Source organism: Phascolarctos cinereus, unplaced genomic scaffold (assembly GCF_003287225.1).
Source record: "Phascolarctos cinereus isolate Bilbo 61053 unplaced genomic scaffold, phaCin_HiC Scaffold_1;HRSCAF=81, whole genome shotgun sequence".
NCBI classification, from domain to species: Eukaryota; Metazoa; Chordata; class Mammalia; order Diprotodontia; family Phascolarctidae; genus Phascolarctos; species Phascolarctos cinereus.
Window position 1 is genome coordinate 89682688 of NW_027555514.1, and position 21369 is coordinate 89704056.

Genomic DNA, 21369 nt, shown 5'->3' on the forward strand with positions numbered 1-21369 from the left:
ATTCAGTTCAGTATTTCTTTGTATGTGAGCAGTTGCTGTGGAGATTTTTTTGGTTCTAACGTTAAAGTTTTTGGGGTGACTTTGTAAAATGGGTGGTAAAAAGAAACAGAAGATTGAAATCAGAACATAGAGTGTTTAATCTGGAGTGGACAAATAGATACTTATTTATTTACACCAGAGACAAAATATTGTGCCTTGTTTGCTGAGAAGTTATAGTCGTTTCGAAGGAATACAATCTTCAATGCCATTTTGAATCAAAACATCTTGACATAAGCAAATTAGACACCAATGGAAAACAAATGAGAGCATCCAAATTGCTGAAAAATCTCAGTGGGGAACAACAGTTTTTCAAGAAAGTAAACTCAGAAAATGAGGCAGCTACTAAGGTTAGTTTTCATATTTCTAAAGAAATAGATTTCAAATATGATTCCAGAGTACAATAAACTGATTGCTGACAAGAAATGTGATACATCCCATTAACTAAATGTAAACAGTAAGAAAACCTGGAAAATGTATTAAAACTTGTACCACTTAGCAAAGTAATTTTTTTTTAACATTAATGTGATTGCATGATAAATAAAAATCTTAAAAAGTATAATTAATTGATATTAATTGAAATTTCTCTTTTAAAAAATATTTATTTGCGAAGTAGTTTAATCATTAATTATACCATTAGTTGGAAAGTGAGCCCAAAGAAGTTTAGCCTATTTTAAATTTTGGCCCCCCACCTACTGCCAAGTTGTGCAGGTCTGACTTAGACTGTTTCCCCTGTTTTGCTGTCTTGCCAATTCATACAATGTGAGGTGAAACCTCAGAGTATTAAAATATGAATTTTTCTTATTAGTGATTTGGAGCATGTTTTTCTATAGTTGATAATTTGATGTTCTTTTGAAAACTGTATCCTTTGTACACTTATTTATTGAGGATTGATTTTTAATTTTATATATTTGTTAACTCCTCATATGTTTTGGATATCAAATCTTTACCAATGATATTTGATGTGGATTACCTCCCCTCAACAGTGTTATCATCAACTTTTTTCTTCCCAAGATCTTGAATTATTGATTCTTGCCACCCCACCCAATCGGTGACAGGCAACCAATTCCTTACGGTGGACCTTGAAATAGTCATTTCGATTTTTCTTCCCCTAGTGCTCCTTGCCAGCTTCCCTGACTGATTATGAAGCTGGTATTAGAAATAACCAGAAGCTATGTAGTTAAGCTAGAGATTTGGAAAAGACCAAACAATGAGGGAACTGAGTGTCTGCCTACTATCTCTTTGCACAGAAAAAGGGTTGCTGTAACTACAAGCCCTGAACTGTGTTTGGTTTTAAAGTTGGGAAAAACCATAAGTGAAAAAAAAAAAAGAGAGAAGAACTATGTAGTTGATTCTCTAAGCCCTACAGGAACTTGAGTTCTCTGCTCTGAGATGCTTGGACAAGATTCAGGATCTTAACACTTATGAAGTGAAGGCTGAATAATGGTCAATGTTAGGATAAGGACAATCAGAGAACATGGAGAACTTAATGTTCCTGTTCTACATCAACCCCCTGGCCCTTTTAGATACCAGACACTTGATGCCTGGGGAATGAACTATAAGGAGACACCATTAGGAGGAAGAAGGTAACCCACAGCTGAGGCTAAAGCTCTGAGGCTTCTGTACATACAATCAGCTCATTACTCTCCATTGTCACCATGGAAAAGCAGGTCAGGCTGTCCCTCCCCACTTCCAAATACAGCCCGTTAGCTGCCAGTGAATGCTCTTTTTAACCCTTTGGTGAAGTACTTCCCTTTATTTTCATGTGTATAAAAAAATGTGTATGTGAGGGAGAGGTTTTAGATAATTCCTATTTTCCCCCAGACCTAAATCTTTTCTAGGGATGGCCCAAGGTTTTTGATTATCTCATCAGTTTTTCAATTTGTCGAGGTTTTTGTCTTGCACTCTACTTATGTGTATGATTTGTCTCTTCAACTAGACAATAAGAGTCTAGAGTACAAGAAGCCCATATACTTCTTTTGGTTTCCTATACAATGCTCGGTGCATAGTAGGCACCCAGTAAATACTTTAAAGGCCATAGGATTTATAGCTGGAAGGGAGTTAAGGGAACATACAGTTCAGTCTCTTCATTTTGGAGATGTAGTGTCTTACTGCATTGAAATTAAATATGCCCCAAATCTGAGGAGAAAACAAGGTCAGATGGAGAGAGATGGGGTTATTGATTCTTGGCAAGATAGGAGGGATGCAGGCTCTAAGACTGAGAAGTGAAAGAGCAAACACTGGGGACTGAGGAAGGAAGAACTAAATTGGGAGAAAGGTGACAAATATTTCTATGTTTTCTTCCTTCCTTTCTTCTCTAGAATAAGTGCGTTTATTGGCACAAAATGTGGAGGGAATAAATGAGGTACACAATTCATTTTGGGTGTGGTACTGCCCTCCTTGGAGGTCTCCATTTATTGAGGGAGTTGCCAACTTATTTCTTCCAAGGGTTAGTTGTTATTGAGGGAGGTTGGGTGTTGTTTTAGATTATCTGATTCAGAATCCCTGTCCTTTGGGTGGATATACTCCCCGCTTTTCTTGGCAATCAGGATATCATCTACAGTCACTAGTTCCAACACCACATCAGCTGCCACCCGTAGTCCCCGGGTCTTGACAATGAAGGGGTCAAATACTCCTTCCTGGGTTACATTTATTGTCCCTTCATCCCCCACTCCCATAACCGTGTTCCCAGCCTGGTGATGTGCCTGAAGTTGTGCTAGTACATCTGCCCCTTGCCCGCCTGCATTCTCTGCTAGGACTACAGGAAGTGACCTAAGAGCCCTGGCAAATGCAAGGATCCCAGGACCATTGGGCCCATCCAATTGGTTTCCCAGTTCTGAAAGTTTTTTAGCTAGAGCCAACTCTGTTGCCCCAGCTCCTGGTAGCAAGCGGGGATCCTGACTCAGCTGTGCATAGGCATTTATGGCATGATGAACAGCCTGTTCTGCTCCCTTTAGTCCTTCAGCTGTGGATCCCCGAAGGATCACAGTGAAAGCAGGTGCAAATAAGCAATCCCATTCAAATATCACAGCCAATCCCAGTGCCATTTCCTTTGTATATACCTTAAGGCATTGCCCTGCTACAAGGGGAGGCATCAAGAAAGGCAGCATAGTTATACCCATGACATGGCTCAGCTGGACCACCTGCTGCTTGGATTTTGCCTGCACGACCATGATGCCATGCTGATCAGCATGCAGTAGACTGATCTCATTTATTTGTCCCCATACCACCACCACATTGATACCCTTAGCTGCAAGCTGGGTCACTAGCATTGATGCCATCATCTCCTCTCCTTTCTTGTAGTTAATTAAGTCTTCAGGGCAAGTGAGGTGAGCAGCAGCAGGTGTATGGGGGCTAGCAGGGCCAAAGGGGCAAGAATATAGTGCAACCTTGGCTCCTCCAAGCACTACTGTAATTTTCCCACAAGGTGTTCCATACACTGCCAATCCTGGTATCAGCCTTGAATCACCCAGACCTGCTCCAGGCACTGAGCAAACTGCCAAGCGTTCAGGGTTAAAGCTTCCATCAGGATCCCGGGAATCATGACATGCCTGAGTCACCAACTTTGCCAAGTACTCAGGGTGGGAGAGAGAGTGGGTATATACTGCAGAGCGGAGGGCCCAAGTTGGATCTTCCAAAGAATCTAAGGAACAAACAACCAAGGTGGGCAGTATTTTCAGGGCTTCATTGGTTGCCATAGCATAGGCTTCACGGACTCGAGAGTGGGGCAGGCCAGCCCGCACCATGACTTCAGCCTGCTCAAGCAAGGCCCTAGCCAGAAGAACAACAAAAGTTATGCCATCCCCACTGTTCTCAGCTTGGGTCTGTGCTGCTTCCCGGACAAGTTGAGCTGCTGGATGTTCTAGTTCCAAGGCTCCAAGAATTGTTGCTGCATACCCTGTACAGACAGCTTTTCCCTGAGATGTCACCAGGAACTTTAGCCTGCCATAAGGGCCATAGCAGCCTTGAAGAATACTAGCCAACGTCTTGATTGCTGCTACACTGCCCAGCAAGGATTTCTCTTGTTTGCTCAGACATTTTATCTCCTGATTCAGCACCTGTGGGAGATCTACTGCTGAGGGGTCCAGATTTGCCATTGCCTGAGGAGAGAAGAAAGAATACTATGGGGGCAAAAGGTCTGTGTGAATTTGTAGCATTGAGTAGATAATCATTTCTTGTCTTTAAGCTCCAGGGGTAGCAAATAGGTGGAAATTTCCATTCCTACCACCAAGCACCATTAACTCTAATCTGGAGAAGTCATGGCTTCAATCCAAGGAAACTGATGATGTCATGGGAGAAGTCTTTGGCCTGGGAAAGCCATAATGCTCTGAGTCTGGAGATACAGTAACCTTCTCCCCCCCCCCCCACCATTAACTTACAGAAGGGAGTTGGCTATTAAGACCCCTTAAACTCAAGTAAGTGAAATTCTTTCTTCAATTGCAATTCTGCAGGATGAAGTCACAGAAGACAGGTGGAACCAAGAGTTGAGGTTGGGGGTGGGGCTTAAGAAACAGGATATGAGGTCACAGAAGGATATTTGGAATTCAAGGAAGCCCCTTTGACTGGAAGAGGCCAATATTGTGTAATGGCATCTGAGCTTCCAGTCTAGAATTTCCAAGCTTTGGAGGCAACACAGAGAAAAGGAAGTCATAAGGATACATACTATATGTGTGTGTATGTATGTATGTTTACATTTAAACACATACATACATATATCATATATATAATATATACATGTAGATATATAATCACAGAGAGACAGAGAGGGAGAGACAGAGACAGAGAATATTTTATTGGCAATCATATCAACTTGTGCCTGTTTATCAGGTTCCCTAAGGTGACTCTTGATTTGTTTTTCAGATTTTCCAGCTTATGAGACTATAACTGGTCGATTGTGTGTTCCTGTGCAATTCATCAAAACAATATCACTGAGACAGCAAAAGGCTGGACAAGGCAAGGGAATGAAAGACAATTGATGATTTACAGACAGATATGAGATATGAAAAACAGACTGATCTAGAGATAAAAATAGGGAGTTTCAGTCAAATTTTCTTTGGATAGACTTTTGGAGAGGTGGAAAGAAGGAAGAAAGGAAGGAAGGAAGGAAGGAATAAGTTCTCACTATGTTCCAGGTATTGTGCTAAGTTTTGGATATACAAAGACAAACAAGACAGTCTGCCCTCAAGGAGTTTACACTCTAAAGGGGAAAGATAATACATACAAGGGAGCTGAAAAGGGAAAAGGATGGAAGTATATAGTGGGGAGGGAGTTGGGGGGAGAGGGCTAGTATGGTTTTGAAATCCAAAATGTCAGGAATAGGTCTAGGAGGAGAATGAAGGCAGGCTTCCATTCCATAAAATGGAAGCTTTTGGAGGAATTCACTAATGGGAGAAGGGGGACAGGTCTTGTGGAACGGTATTCCAGGCAGAGCAGGCAAACGGGATGTTAAGATGCCCTAGTGCTAGGAGGCCTAAGGCACTGAGAGAAATTCTTTTTTTTTTTTGAGAGGAATTCTAGGGTGATATAGTGGTAGACACATATTGAAGTATAGAAAATCAGGAACAAGTCAGGGATAGGAAAGGTGAGATTAGAAGGGGTGGAGGGAGAGAAGGGGCATGGATAGAAAATAGAGAAATAGAGGGACAGTATAGTGGAATAGTTTTAAATTCACCTCTGTTTGTAGTTTTATAAAGGGGGTTCCTTCTAGGCTTTATAAAATCTTTTGAAATATCTTTCCCACATACCCCTAGGAACGTCTTCTTCCTTTATAAGCCTTTAAGCAAAGACACCTTGGACAGCAATAACTTTTGCTAGAGGCCTCCAGGATAGACAAGATAAATGTAGCATATGGGTAGACAGAGATTGGCAAAAGAGGAAAGTGTATATACTATTTAGTATAGGAAGACAGATTAACCCCACTAAATCATATTAGGGAAGACCTTACCCTGGGAATGTGTTTCCTTTGCTTTTATGATAGAGATGCCTAAAAAGAAACAACTTTAATACTAACCATAACACATATGGAGACTGATAATACTATAGGTGACAGATCCCTGTAGACAAAGGGGAAATGTGCATTAAAAGCTATTACTATAATAAAAACCTTTTTAAAAAAAGTATGCATCTGGAGAACATGTTACAACTCTTAACTTTGTTTTCCCTTTGGAGACTCAGAAGAGTGGCTTCTCTCTTTTTTTTTTTTTGGCTAGGCAATGGAGGGCTTCTCTTCTTAAGGCATGTTAAACCTTACTGAAAAAATTCAGTGCCACATACACAGATATTGTTGTTGCTGCTGCTGCACCACTCATGAATTTTCAGAAATGTCAAGTGTAACAACTAGAAAACAGCACAAGCACATTGTATATGGATACATTGTATTTATAAGTATACAGGCTAGTTTATTCACTCCACAATCAAATTTGGAAAGATAAAGTTGTGGGCTTGGTATTTTTTTTTTTTTGGTGATACTGAAAAAACATTTCCCCTTTTATGATGTGAAATGTTATAATTTTTTAATGATAATGTTATTTTGTCTCTAAGTCTGTGTCTACATAATGCAAAATAAAGAAGTAATGTCATAATTGCCATGTTTAGTTTGACTCTTGTAGGTAGACCATCAAATACCCATCAAATGACCCAAAATGACTACTTTTACATGAATTATATGGTTTGGCTGTTGATATGGATTAAACTAACCAGTGTCAAATCTTCAATAGATGGTATTCAAACATGGTTATAGCTATGGTCACTTACAATATAAATTTATGGGGCCATTTCAAACTTTGCATAGATAGATTATACGGTAAAGTTTAAAAAGCAAATTATTTCCATAAATCACCAACTAACACTGAATTTCTATTCTGAGTGTAATTTTTGGCCTACTTTTAAGGGGGTAGCCTTCAAATCAGTTAATTTTGTATGTGTATATAACTACAAAGGCAATGAACCCGAGAAAGCTGTTTTTCTATTTATGATGGCCATGAACGAGATTGGAGTATAATTCCAATGATGAGTTATACACAAATAGTGGTCTAATTGGCATTGTCAAGGGAAAAAATATGATTGTAAGAGGTTAGCTGATCATGTAGTAAGTACAAGGTATAATCAGGTGGACAGCTTGAGTGGCACATAGTCACTAGACCTAGAAGAAGACCTCTAGCACATTGAATAGATCTTATACGGGGGACATATGGGAGAAGAGGGACAGGAACACATAGGATGACCTATAGATGGGTTGATCTATACTGATGAAGCATTCACAAGGACGATAGCTCATAGGTCTACTGTAGTGTTGAAGCCATGGCTACAATCATAGCTTATTACCAGGAGAATTCTGGGAATTTTCAACTTCAACTGGCAAGATGTCTTCTAATTTAATCTATTCAGTATGAACATGAGAGACAGTATAGTGGAAAAAGACTGACTTTGGAATCACAGTTACAAAATTTAGATCTCATTGTACATGTATAGCCTATATCAGATTGCTCACTATCTTGGGGAGGAGGGAGAGGAGGGAGAAAACCATTTGGAACTCAAAATGTTATAGAAGTGAATGTTGAAAATTATCTTTATGTGTAATTAGAAAAAATAAAACACTATTAAGTAGGGGGGAAGGACGGAGAAAAATAAAATCCTTCAAAACATTTTTAAAAATCGAATCTCAGTTTTATTACTTAACTACCTTTGTGATCTTGGGCAAGTAATTTCATTTCTCTGGGACTCACTATCCTAATCTGTAAAGTGGGGATTCAATTATATGATCTCTAAATACTATGATCTATCCCTTCAGTGAACACTTTATTACTCATGAATAGCTTGTCTTAATTGTCCATATGTTAACTTTGTTTCTCTTATATCATGTTGCTTTTCATAGATTTAAAACCGCTGGAGGGCAAGGATCAAGTCTTTCTATTTAAAATAGTGATTTGGACAAAAACACAATAGTATTTATTAGTAAGTGCTTTTTTGAACACAATTCCATTTCTCCCACCCTCATCTCCTAGCTCTCCATTTCATTGCTATTTTCTTTGGGTCATTGGAACAATTTTTGTAAATAATTTTGGATTTTTAGGTGAAGTTCCGAATGTCTATTATTAATTTTAAATGATTAAGTGTAGGTAAAAATTGAGTTGGTAGGGATTTTTTTTGGGGTAATTTTTGCTTTTAATACTGAACTAGAAGCAGCAATTTTTTTAGTGTTAAAAAAGCAAAAATGTAGAGTGATAGATTTTGTCAGAAATTTGAACCTAAAATCTAATTTGTTTAATTAAAATTTAACATTGTACACAAAAAGGATTTTAGATGAATAGCACAGAATTTTAACAGTTATTTTATTTTAAAATATCATATGCTTCCTCTCAACAAATAAAAGATGGGCAAATTAATATTTGTATTAAACTGATAGACTTAAAGTTGGCCCCTAGGATTACCTTATATTGTTATGTTCTTACATGTTATTTAATTATAGTCTGTCTTCATATTTCAGATTCTGTCAAACACTACACCTTTGGATGTAAATTTGTTGTGAAATTTTCCCCTTCCTTCAAAAACAACAGCTCATTCTGACCTCAGAGAATTTAATAAAACTTTCAAAGGTATCAGTCTTGCTTTTTGTGTGATCTTGGGCAAGGCCCTTAACTTCTTGGTGCCTCCTATGGGCATTAAATGCAAAATGAGGGACTTTGACTAGGTGACATCTAAGATACTGTCTAGGTTCCACATTTTTAATTCTTTAACCCTAGTTATCTTTAAAAATCAAAATCAAAACCAGAACCTTGTCTTTGGTTATAATGGGATGTGGGAGGAAAGCACAGATGATTAGTCTTAGTGCCAACAAAAAAATCAAATTGTATTTCTTATTAATCTCGGGTCAATATCAGAGTAGGAAGGATAATGTATGTACCTTAAACTAGACAGTAGAGTCTGAAGAAAATATGGCTAACTATCCCTGGAATCACTTGTCTTAGCATCCTCATCACACTAGCCCATGCCACCTACAAAGGGAACACTTACTACATAAGGGTATTTGTTATATTATCAATAGTTGGTCTGAGTGTTTCCTCAAAATTTATAAGAAATCTAGAACCCTAGCATTCTAAAGGTTCTAAAGGAGAAAGGCAACTGTTTTCAGTCCTCATATCTTTATATTTTACCACTATGTATTAGGAGACGTGAACCCAAGAATTTTATCTTTTCTTAACTACAGAACACTAGAACCAATTTACTCAGGTTTACTGGTTTCTTTGTTTTGCCTTTTAATGCTTCGTAACATAATTGTTGGATAACAGTGCTTTTACGGGCCCTTGCAGGATACTTAAACAACAAACGTTACTATGTGGGAATATGTGGTGAAGTTTTACTGAATCCAGAGAGAACTAGAAAAATTATTTACAGGAAGAGTGTTTACTGAGCGTAATTTCTATATATGCTGCGAAAGGCGCGGGCGCGCGCCTGTGAGTTAGTGAGTGGAGGAGCATGCAGGGAAATGACCGCGTCCCAAGATTAGATTTGCAATTGTGTTATACATCCTAGGTTTACTTTATATATAGGACTCTATGCGTATGTGTGTGTGTGAGCATGTGTACATGCGTGTGCGTGTTTTTAAACAGCCAGCCTTTCTCTCTGTAGCGAGTTCTCCGCTGGATCCAGATCCTGGTTATCGGATCCGCAGCTTGGCTTTCTCCAAAGCCGGAGTCGGAGTCGCAGCTGCAGCCTCCGCCCCGACGTCAAGAGAGAGAGAGATAGCCAGAGCGAGCAAGAGAGGGAAGGGTGGGGGGCGGGGGCGGGGGCGGGAGCGGAGGGGGCGGGGGAGGAGGTTGAAGAGAGGGAGGGAGGGAGCGGGTGAGGTCAGTGGCGGCAGCGTCGCGTCAGAGGGAGGAGGGGGAGTAGCGCAGGCGCGGAGGGAGCACTGTGAGTGGCGGCGGTGGGCGCCGGAAAGGGGGAGGGGGCCGCCGCGGGGAGAAGGGGGCCCTGGGGAGTTGGTGGGGGGAAGTGGGGGAGGAACGAAAGAACGAGGGGCGTAGAGGAGGTGATGTGTGTGTGTATGTGTTGGTGTGTGTGAGAGTTGGAGAGGGCTGTGTCGCCTTCAGGGTTAGCCAGCGGAGCAGCCATTGCGCTACAGCCCCGTGTAACACACACACGCACGCACACCCAGTCAAACTTCCTCCTTTGCTCCGGGAGAGTGGGGGAGTGATAGTAAAACAACAACAACAACAGAAAGACCCAAAACCCAGCCAGAGGGAGAGAGAGGGGCAGGAGCGGGGGCCGGGACCCACCAGCACCAGCTCCACCACCCCTGGAGCAGCAGCTGTCAAAACTTCGTCGCGTCCCTGTCGGTTCCTCGCTGCTCCGTCGTTGCCCCGGCCGCGGCGGCGCGAGGGAGGGAGGCTCGGACGGACAGACGGACCGACCAGGACCGAGGTCGGAGAACTAGAGAGGGAGGGAGGAAGCCCCCCGGGCGGCCGCTGCAGCCACCCCGGAGCCAGACGCCCCTTCCGGGCGAGCGCCTCCGCCCCTAGCTACCCCTGCCTCCCCCGTGAGGCTCCGGGCTGGGGGGGCGCTGTGGGGACTGCCTGGGCCGCCCGCCCCTCCTCCTCCTCCCCCCAGCCCCCGCCTCCTCCTTGGGCCGGCCCCGCTCCAGCGCTCTGCTGGGGTTGCCCTGTCTGTTCTCACCCCCCCTCCCTCCGCCCCCCACCCCACGCTCGGCTCCGTCCCCTCCTCGGGGCCTCCGGGCGTGAGTGTGTCTCTGTGTGTGTGTGTGTGTGTGAGTGAGTGAGTGAGTGAGTGTGTGTGCGCGCGCGCGTGTGGGTCGCTCGCTCGCTCGCTCCATGTTGCCTCCTCTCCTGGTACCTGCTGCTGCCGCCGCTGCCGCCGCCGCCGCCGCCGCGCTCGGGGCTGCGGGAAATGCGAGAGGCTGAGCCGAGGAGGAGTCGCAGGAGCAGCCGAGGCGGCGGCGGCGGCGGGAGGAGCCCCCCAGCAGCAACAGCAGCAGCAGCAGCAGGACGACGACGAGGAGGATCCATGTGTCTTTCCTGGTGACTAGGATGTCGTCGGAAGAGGACAAGAGCGGGGAGCAGCCGCCGCCGCCGCCGCCGCCGCCGCCGCCGCCGCCCCCTGAGGAGCCGGGAGCCCCGGCGGCCCCGAGCCCCGCAGCCGCAGACAAAAGACCTCGGGGCCGGCCTCGCAAAGATGGCGCTTCCCCTTTCCAGAGAGCCAGAAAGAAGTAAGTTGAGGGGGTGAGGGAGGCAGGCAGGCTGCCAGCCCCGAGCTCGGGGACCCGAGCTGTCACTCGACACACCGGGCCCCTGGCTACCCCGCCCCATCCCCCTCCGAGGCACCCCCTCCCTGTCTCCCCCGCCCGCGCCCTCTCGGGGGAAGTGGGGGTGGGGAGAGATTCGCCTAATGTCTTAATTTACACCCCCCCCTTCTATTCTCCCCCTTCCTGGTTTTAAACTAATTTTTTTTCTTATTCCCCACCCCCACTCTGGAACACTGTGCACCTTTCTCTGCCAAATAAGGCCCCTAGTTGTGTCCCCTCCTTTCGCCAGGACACTTGCCTTATGCAGTTTGGATTTCTGGGCTCTGTTTTCTTTGGACTTCTCTTGGGGAAGCTTCTTTTTTAAGATATCTCGGCCTAACTGAACATTGGTTGAAACAAACACAATCGCAAAAGTCCAGGCAGCGTCCGTGTATAATTTGTTTTAAACTGCAGAGCAGTCCACCTTCTGGAAACTCCTGGCTGTCAAAATGTCTTAGCGAGGTGGTCCTCGTGGCAGTCGTTGGTGGGTAAGAGGGACTGAAAGCTGGTGGAATGTTTTGCTTTGTTAACTATTGATTTTCCTTACTCTTTCCTTCTCTCCCCCGTTGTTAGAACTGCCTTTTGCCATTTTTACATTATAGGAAGTCATTTCATCTCCATTCTCTCTCTCCAAATACACATTATAGAACTTAAAAGGTGAATCGTAGTGTCATATTTTTGTTTAACATAAAACAAGTAATAATCGTGGAGGTTCACTGTTGCCATATAGCATAGATGTGATATTTAACTACATTAGTATTGAAATATATAAACGTTTAAGTGTTACTGGACCAGGAATTTTTGTTGTTTTTTTTGGTTTTGTAAACTGCTAATACAGACTGCCTGTTAGTAGGTAACTATAAAATTCTGCTTTGAGTATCTGTGGCAGGTATTATGAGGAAGTCATTGACAACACTTGTTAATATGGGCTAAAAGTTCCATGAACTTTATGAGAGCTGTTCCCTCTAATTATTCCTCTTCTATGCTGTGGTGACTGCTCAGCTTGGTGGGGAGAATTATGAACACTAGTGAATGTCCAGGTTTTTTGTTAACTTGTTTTAGTTATCATACTATTTTCCGTATGCTCATATTTTATTTTGGTGTAAAAGATGTTATAGGATGGTATAGCATGATGTGGCATAGCCTTTGACCACATGGGCTCCTTGTTAAGGTTTTTGTTTAATTTGTTGTATTTGTATCCAAAATGGCTAGCCATGTAGTAGGCTTAATAAATTGATTGCGTCAGTACTTATCACCAGGTTGCATCTCAGTCATGGGGGGAGGGGAATTATGTATATTTCAGAAGATCATTTAATTTTCTAGACAAAATCAGGCAAGTTTTCTTGCATCAGACATTCTATATGTAATATTAACAGATTGTACCATTTTAGTTACTGTTACTCTTGCCCATAGCCTTTTAAAATGAATTAATTTAAAGTAGGGAGGTAGCACACTTTTAAAAGTTGGTTTACCCTGTTTAAAAAATTTTTTTAAAACTTTTTTGTATTTTGAAAGCAACATGGTTTGAGCACCACGTTAGGATCTTAAACTCGTGGCTATTTTCTTCCAAGTATTTGTTCATTTTACTGAATATTACTTTTGATGGATACACTTATTTGGATGTCTTTTTAAACATTCTTAACATTTATACAGTTAACCTGATATTTTTAGTCAACTTATTTAAGGTAATTGGTACTGAAATGAGGATATTACATTAAAACATCTTTTAAATGAACTAGATGAAATGATTTAAGACATTCACTATTCTTAATATAATAATTTCAAAATCTTTTTTTGTGAAAGGAGAAAAAAACTGTTAGAAAAAGGTTTGAAAACATGTCCTAGACATGATTCAGAAAAACCTACCTATAACACTTAACAATACTCATATTCTAATGGTATAAAATTTCAAAACATTTTGAAAAATTTTCACACTGAAAGGAAATTTCATATTCCATTTGTAAACCAGTACTGTATTTCTCAGTAAAGAATGAATGAGACTGTGGTTTCTTTAAAATTTTAGGATAACAAGTTTTTGGCTACAACTTGCTCTTAGCTCAGAAAAGATGAAGCTTTTTCTGTAAGTAATTATAATATCCTATGAGTATTACATTTTTTCTTCCTTTTGAGTAGTGGGTTGTTTTTTGGTTTTGTTTTAAAGTTTGAATAGTCAACCTTAGTCTTGAAGCAGGATCAGAACCTTTCTTATGGAAACCAATATAAAAATTCTCTAGTACTAAGGTGGTGTTGTTTTGTATATTTGATTTTCACTTGTATTTTCCTTCAGTAAGAACCCAAACAAAAAAGATGTAATTGGGCAGGACTTTGAAAGTGAAACTGTTAGAAATTTGTAGATCTTTAGTAGCTAAAAAGTCTTGATGCTGTGAAATAATGTCTAAAATATTAAAAAATAAATTGGTTAAAATGTAATGGGATAAAATCTTTCAAAATATCATTAAACTTGTGAAAATATCTTATTATGAAACATGGCATTTGAAATGAAATTTCTCTAAAGTCTGATATTAACTATATTGGTTTTAAAAAAACTTTTTTGGAGGTGGTCTTATTTTCTTATGCATTTAAAGCAGATAAGGAAATGCTTTTTAGCACTTATTTTTCTCCCATTAGCTATTTAGGTTTTTTTTTTATTTGCTAGATACCATTTTAAAAAAATCCCCAGGCAATCTAATTGCTGGTATGGTATTAACTATAATTGTGTCAAATTATGCTTATTATAGTCAAGGACTTTGAATTAGGCTATTAGTCTTAGGACAGAGATTTTTTTAAAGTGTAGTGAATTAGGCTTACCTTGTTGAGATTTCATGTGAAATGGCAAAAGCTTATTTTGTCTGCATTTTAAATATACTAGTTAGTAATTCAGATTAATTAGTATGGAAATGTGGAGTAGTTGATAGTGATGCAGGTACAAATATTGATTAAGAAGTTCCCGTACTACTGGTACTGGACAAAGGGATCTGTTGGAAAGTTGTATTTTTTTTCCTCTCAGTTAACAGTAAGGAACTTTTTTTTTAAAAAATAAAATGTCGCTGTAGAGTTCACAGTCTAAATTTTATGCCACTAAATTAGGTAAGGAGGACGATTCCCACTGTATCTACCAAGCTGATAAAGTTGCTTTGAGAAATGGTGAAGGACTTCCCCTGACCTTTATCAATGACCTGCGCATACCCAGAAGCATTTTTATCTTGTGGGAGGAGAATCTTTGCTATTAGAGAACCACCTTGAGGGTTATTACTGATGTAGAAAATAACTTATGAACTGAATTCTGATAATACCATCCAAAGAATGTGCGTATGTGGGGGGCGGAATGATTGTGGAACTTTGTGAATGTGGCTCACTTGTATCTGTAGATGAAGAGAGAGAGTAAGGGGTAATTATGCAGCACCATTATGATATTTATGGTAGGTAACAAAGATATCAGTGGTCATCACCAATATCATTTACTGCTTAGGTAATATCACAAAAACTCCACCTATATTTCTTGAGAAGGAACTTTCAGGGTAGCTGTTTTGTAACTGACGTATTTCTCAAAGTAAATGAAAACTTTGGAAAATTGATATGATGAACTTGACGCTGTTGGAAAGCAACACATAAGGGGGTGAGATTTTTCTTTTGTGTTTTTTTTAAACAAATTTTGTTAGAGTTTGCTCTTATTTCTGTGTATAGCTATTTATGTGCATTTTAAAATACAATTATATTTAAAGTAGGTAATTTATGTTCCAGTTTGTTTAGAAAAAATGTCTTGGTATGAAATATATTGGGATAGTGTATATTAGTAGACCAGTTCAAAATTGAAATAAAGTCTAGAAAAGTTGTAACAGTCATCTTTCAAATAAAATTGGAATTATAAAATTCCAAAAACTTTACTTTAAAGATGCTTGATTTCATTAATTAGCAATTGGAGCCTTTTCCCTTCTATTCCAAATATGAGATCACTGCATGTTTTCTTTTTCCTTTCTATTGATTCTCTTCAGTTGAATTATGTAACTTTTAGTTTGGGGAATTTTTGTATAGAAAAAATGTCATCTTAGAATTTTTTAGTTTTATGCCTTACTGTCAGGATTGGTAATTTGTAGGATATCTAGCCCGAAAGGCAGCACTTCGAGTAGGTATAGGACACTGCTACTTGTTTACCCTCTTTAAAATTATAGGTTAAACCACAGGCCTTTAGTCAAATTTCCTGTGCCATGATAATTCAAATCTATTAAAAATACACTCATAATTATTATTCAAAGAATTTTTTTTCACTGACACTAAGAGCTTTATGTAATGCTTTAAGTTTCCATAGCACTTACCCCATGTGCTCCTCAAAACAACCTTGAGAAATACTTCATATTATCTCCATTTTACAAAAGATGAAACTGAGGTAGACCAAGATTAAATGACTTGCCCAGAGTCACATGCTCACTTCAGTGAGTGTCTGAGCTAGGATTTTGAACTAAGAACTTCTGACTCCACATTGAGCATCATGTCTTTTGTGCCACTTACTTGCCTCCTAGACTTCTTAAGGCCTTTCTAAGACCAGATTTTAGTTACTAAAAAACTTTCAGGTGCTATTCGATCTTTCCTCTTCTAATATAATGCTCCTTCATTGATCAGACTTTTGGATTGAATTTAATTAACTGGTTTTAATGGGACATAGGTAGACATCCTTAAATTCCATATTTCTCTTTCTATATCTTGTTTAATTCTTTCTCCTTATTTTCCCCACTCCCCCCAAAATTACTTGTCTCCTTTTTCTTTATTTTACTTTGCTTCTTCCATTCCCCTTCTCATTTTTCTAATTTGTTTTGGGAAATTTAAATCTTAAAGTTTTATTGGTAGGTTATATTTTTGTGTTGTTTCCCAAAGTATCTTTGAGTCTTCCAGAGAGTCATCCTATTAAGCAAAAGCAAGAAGGGGAAAAGAAAAACCATTTCAGCAAAACTAATCAACATATTGCAAAAGTCTGAAAGTGTGGTACTGTTATCCAGTTTTCTCTATTCCTGCAAAGAATGGGTTTCAGGTTCCTACCTTTAGCTCTTCTTTGGAGTCTTACTTTCCTCTATTATTTTAGTTCTGCCTTGCAGCCCAATAGGATTTCTTGGCAGCATTAATGTAAAACCTGTGGAGTGAAATAATAACAGCAGCTAATGTTTACATGGTGCTTTAGAGTTCTGTAAAGCACTTTACTTACATGATATCGTTTACTCTGACTTTACAGTGGTCTGTGTTAGTGTGGGAGGGCAGAATTGGACTTGTTTTTGGAGGTGACATCAGAAAAACATGTATCTATTGGTAAGGCAAGTGGGGTTAAGTGACTTGCCTAGGGTCACACAGCTAAGAAAAACATTTTAGACTGGATAGAAGACTGTATGTTATTAGTAATATTAGTCTACTTATTTGAAGCATGTTAAAGAAATAACAGAAAAATAACAGCATTAAAATAGCCTCATTTTCTCATATTTTAAAGGCGCTTGAAGGATGTTAAGGATAAGAAAGCAATTTCTATTTGACTTTATAGCTGTTTTTACTTTTAATGGTGGGACTGTTCTCCAGAGTACTCAGGATATATTGACTTGTCAGTTATTATCAGGGTCAAATATGCATGTAGATTGGTGGTTGTGGTATAAATTGGTGGTAATTTTTGAGACCATAATGTAGTTTAAAATTTTTTTAGGATAAAGAGTGTTTGGCTACTATCAACTGTTTAGTTCAAATTTTAAATGCTTAGTGTATACAAGGCACTGGGTTAAGTGGTGCATAAGTAAATACAACTGCATAAAGAATACAGAAATACAGTGACTTAATTTGGGGAGGGAGAAAGCACTATAGATAGGGAAGATGAGATTTGGATAAGATCTCACAGATGACTAACTAACTAAAATGATCCATAAAGGATGAGGATTCTGAGAGGCACAAGTGAAGGGGCATGTTAGAAGCTTGTGTAAATGGTTGGAAGTAGGAATTAGGTTAAGTAGTCCATCTTATTTTGAACATGAAGTACTTGAAATGGCATAATAAGAAATATTTGGAAAAATATATTGAGTCCAGCTATGGAGAGACTTGGACTTTGTCTTATTCTAAATGCAGTAGGGAACCTTGAAAGGAGTTGTTCGTTGTTTTTTTTTAAACAAAGGTTAAACCTGAACATGGGTTTTTTTTTGGGGGGGAGTGGGGGAGGTGAGGCAGCAGCTGGATGTATTGCAGCCTTTTGGTAATGGTGGGGAGGGAAAATAAACATTACTGGGGAAGGGACAGATTGGAGGCAGGAGAACCAATTAGGAAGCTGTTAAAATACTCTAGGTTTTATAATGATGATATGAAGAGTAGCAGAGTAAGTAGAGAAAGTCAAAGAAGACTTTAGGTTACAAACCATGTCCTCAAAAGAGGAAGAGTTTGGGAGGGGGGAGGAAGTCAGAGTTTAGGTGATATGCATTCATGGGATACATATCCCTCAGAGCTAGAAGAGGTCTTGTAGATTATCTTGTTTGCTCTTATCATTTTATGATGAAGAAACTGCTGTTCAGAAGTAAAGTAACTTGCCAATGGTTATATAGTAACAGAATGGTGACTCAGAACTCTGCCTTTTCAATTTCAAGTATAGTGTTTTTTCCACCACATCATGGGAATAAAATTACAGGTAATGTATTTCTGGGCAGTCAAACTTTAGACTATAGAAGCTTTAAAGTGGAAGATAGTACCCTATTTGGAAATAGGGCAGTTTAGAAGGAAGAGCAAGTTGAGGGTGGACATGGGGAGATAATTGCCATTTTTGACATGATTTCAGTGAAATATCCAAGTGGACCTTTTCAGCAAGCACTTACAGGTATAGGGCTGGAGTTTGGGAGGGATTGGTTGTTACTTGCATATAGATGATAATTAAACCTAAGGGAACTAATGAGGTTAAAAAGAGAAAATGTAGAAGGCCTGGAATAGAACCTTGGAGGACATGCATACTTGGGGTGGGGATGGGGAAGAAATAGGAGCTGAGTGATGAGCAAAGGATATTGAGAAATGATGAAATGGGTAAGAAGAGAGGAATGTCACAGAAGTCCAGCAGTGAATGAGCTAGGCTATAGGGTTGTGGTCAACAGCCTTAAAAGTTGAGTCAAAAGTCAAAAGACTAAGAAAAGTCATTGGACTTAATAGTTGAAAGGTCATGAGCAACTTTTAAGAGAGCAGTTTGATTTGAGATATTGGAAGAGAGAAAAATGATTAAGAAGGTAAAAAAAATAGAAGCAATGAGTGTCGATTATTTTTCTTGGAGGCTGGCTGTGAAAGGGAGAAGAGATTATTGCTTGAAGAGATAGCAGGTTCAAATTTTAGAGGTTGGGGGAAATTTAATTACAATAATAATAGCTAGCATTTAAATAATGGCTCCTGTATGTCAGGCATGATGTTAAATACTTTGCAAATATTATTTTATTCTCACAGCAACCCTAGGATATAAGTGCTGTTATCCAAATTTTACAGTTTAGCAAACTGTAATGAGAGAAGTCAGAGATTATTTGACTTGGTGGGGGTTGGGGTTGTCCATGAAGAGGTCACGGTTTCAAGCTCTCTCAAAGAGAAAGCAGAAAGAATCATAACAAGTTCATAGTGTCACAGATGTAGATTTGTAAGGAACCTTAAGAACTTCATCCAGTGCAACCTATTCCTTCTCCCAGACTCTTCTCCACCCCCACCCAGCCCCCACTTTACACTTGAGAAAAAGGACTGCAGGGATGTGAATTGACTTTTTTTTTTGGCCCAAAGTAGCTCAGCTGTTATAACTGGCAAAGCTGGATCAGAGCCTTGGTTTTCTGACTGTAAGTGTGGTGTTTTTTTTTAATTGTCAGGTTGTTCAATAGCAAGAGGAGGAGTAACCAGGGTACAGTGGAGAGTGTTGGACTTGTTGTCTGAAGACCTGGGATCTAGTCCAATTCTACTGCTTAACAGTTCAACAACCTTGGGCAAAAGAAATTAGTCACCTGTCAGACTCAGATTTCTCATCAGTATCAATCAAGTGTTTTGACTTGGGAGTAATACATGAGAAATAACAGGAACACAAACTAAAACCAAACCAAATGCTTTATACATGGATGTCCCTATATAAAAAGGGGGGAGGGAAATAAAAAGGCATGTCGGCTGAATTAACTATAGACTTGTTTTTTATTACAAGTAACACATGAAAAACAATAGATGTAATTTCCTAGGAGAAACAGAATATTTTAAAAGCTGTTTGAATAGTGTTCTTCCCTATTGCATAGCTGTCCTACAAAAATGTTACTGATATTGTTGCTTAGAGTGAAGATCTCTTTAAGCAGGACCCATGGTCTCTCATAAAGGAAAATTAAATGGAAAAGGAAATAAGTGTCCTGTAACAATGGGCAGTGGAAGGCAGTTTAAGAGCTCTTTCTTAGTCATTGCCAGGAAGATTCTTGCCAAAGTCCTCCTTAATATGCTGATTGTTCACCTGGAAGACAGTCATGTACCTGAGAGTCAGTGTGGCTTCAAAAAGGGCTGAGTAACTGTTGATATGATGTTGCTGCCTGACAACTCCAGGAGAAATGTCAGGAGAACAGAGGTCTGTATATAACATTTGTTGAGCTGACCAAGGTTTTTGATAATGTCAGTTGTGAGGGCTTGTGGACAAGCATGTCAAAATTTGGTTTCCCAGAGAATTTAATTGGGATTGTATGTCATTTTCATGATGGCATGTCTGCATGGATTCTATATAATGAATGATGCTCTTGTGCTTTCCTACCTCCCAGTGGAGTGAAGCAGGACTTTGTACTTGTTCACATGCTTTTTTTCAGTGATGTTGTCAGATACCTTCAATGAGGACAAAAGTAGCATCAAAGTCAGCTACCACACTAATGGCAAATTATTTCTTTTTTTTTCTTTCTGCAGGGCAATTGGGGTTAAGTTGACTTGTCCAGGGTCATACAGCTAGTAAGTGTTAGGTGTCTGGTCTGAGGGTTGGATTTGAACTCAGGTCTTCCTGACTCTAGGGCTGGTGCTCTGTCCACAGTGCCACCTAGCTGCCCCCTTGATGGTAAATTATTTAGCTTGAAAAGGCTACAAGCCAAGACTAAAGTGGAAGTTGAGTTGGTGCCTGACTTTTTATTTATAGATGATTGTACATTTATCATAACCTGTCAGGCAGAGATGCAACAGAAATATGGATCAATTCTCTGCCACTTGTACTAATTTTGGCTTGACAGTTAACACCAAGAAAACAGGTTTTCTACCAGCCAGCACCACACCATCCATCCATAAAACCATCAGTTGCAGCAAATGGAGATATTTTGAATGCTATAGACAAGTTCACTTACCTTGGCGGTATACTTTCCAGGGATGTATACATAGATGATGAGGGTTGACACATGGATTCCCACAGCTAGCTCAGTGTTTGGGAAGCTCGGAAGGAACCTGTGTGAGAGAAGAGGAATTTAGATTGTCTACAAAATTGAAGGTCCACAGAGCCATTGTGCTGACACGGCCTACCAGTGCCATGCCATGAAACTGAATCCCTTCCATTTCAGTCGGCTTAGGAAAATTCTGAAGATCTTTTGGTGAGATAAGGTACTGGACACTGAGATCCTTTCTTGAGCTGAACTGCCAAGATTCAAACTGACTTGATCGCCATGTTATTCGAATGCCAGACATACGATTGTCTAAGAGACTTTTATTTTATAGAGAAGTCACACAGGGGGAGTGCTAACATGGAAGTCATAAGAAGTGATAGGGTCCCTCTGGAGAACTTTGGAATTGTGAGACATGGGAGATGCTGGTATAAGACTACCTAGCATGGTGTGCCTGCATCCTGTGCTGTATGAACAAAGCAGAACTACAGAAGAAGAAACAAGAGATATGCACATTTAGAGACATCTCCATTCCAAATGTCCATATGGACTATTTGTGCCTGACTTATGGTAGCTCATATTGGTCTGATCAAGCACAGTCTGACCCCAGCTTGGTGATGTAATATTGATCCTCTTCTGAGCACAAAGGACAGCAACCATCATAGCCATTTTCAGTGATCCTGTTGCTTC

At 40.0% G+C, this 21369-nt stretch overlaps 2 protein-coding genes across 3 annotated transcripts in view; one reads left to right on the plus strand and one right to left on the minus strand.

Annotated features, from left to right (window-relative positions):
• Nucleotides 1-342: 342 nt before the first annotated feature.
• CCT8L2 (chaperonin containing TCP1 subunit 8 like 2) lies at nt 343-4558 on the minus strand. The gene is made up of 2 exons (XM_021009577.2): nt 4416-4558; nt 343-4136 (listed from the first exon to the last, which is right to left on the minus strand). The coding sequence occupies exon 2, from the start codon at nt 4131-4133 to the stop codon at nt 2487-2489; it is 1647 nt and encodes a 548-aa protein (XP_020865236.1). The 5' UTR covers nt 4134-4136; nt 4416-4558; the 3' UTR covers nt 343-2486.
• Nucleotides 4559-11078: 6520 nt separating this feature from the next.
• The window catches only part of KMT2C (lysine methyltransferase 2C), a 306292-nt gene continuing 296001 nt past the window's right edge, over nt 11079-21369 (plus strand). For both annotated transcript variants that reach the window (XM_078152657.1, XM_078152656.1), the window contains exon 1: nt 11079-11257. In XM_078152657.1, the coding sequence (XP_078008783.1) occupies nt 11079-11257 (179 nt within the window). The remainder of the gene's footprint in view (nt 11258-21369) is intronic.

Bases quoted from the DNA above. Each gene is read 5' to 3' on its own strand.
- CCT8L2 (XM_021009577.2), bottom strand. From the start codon at position 4,133: ATGGCAAATCTGGACCCCTCAGCAGTAGATCTCCCACAGGTGCTGAAT.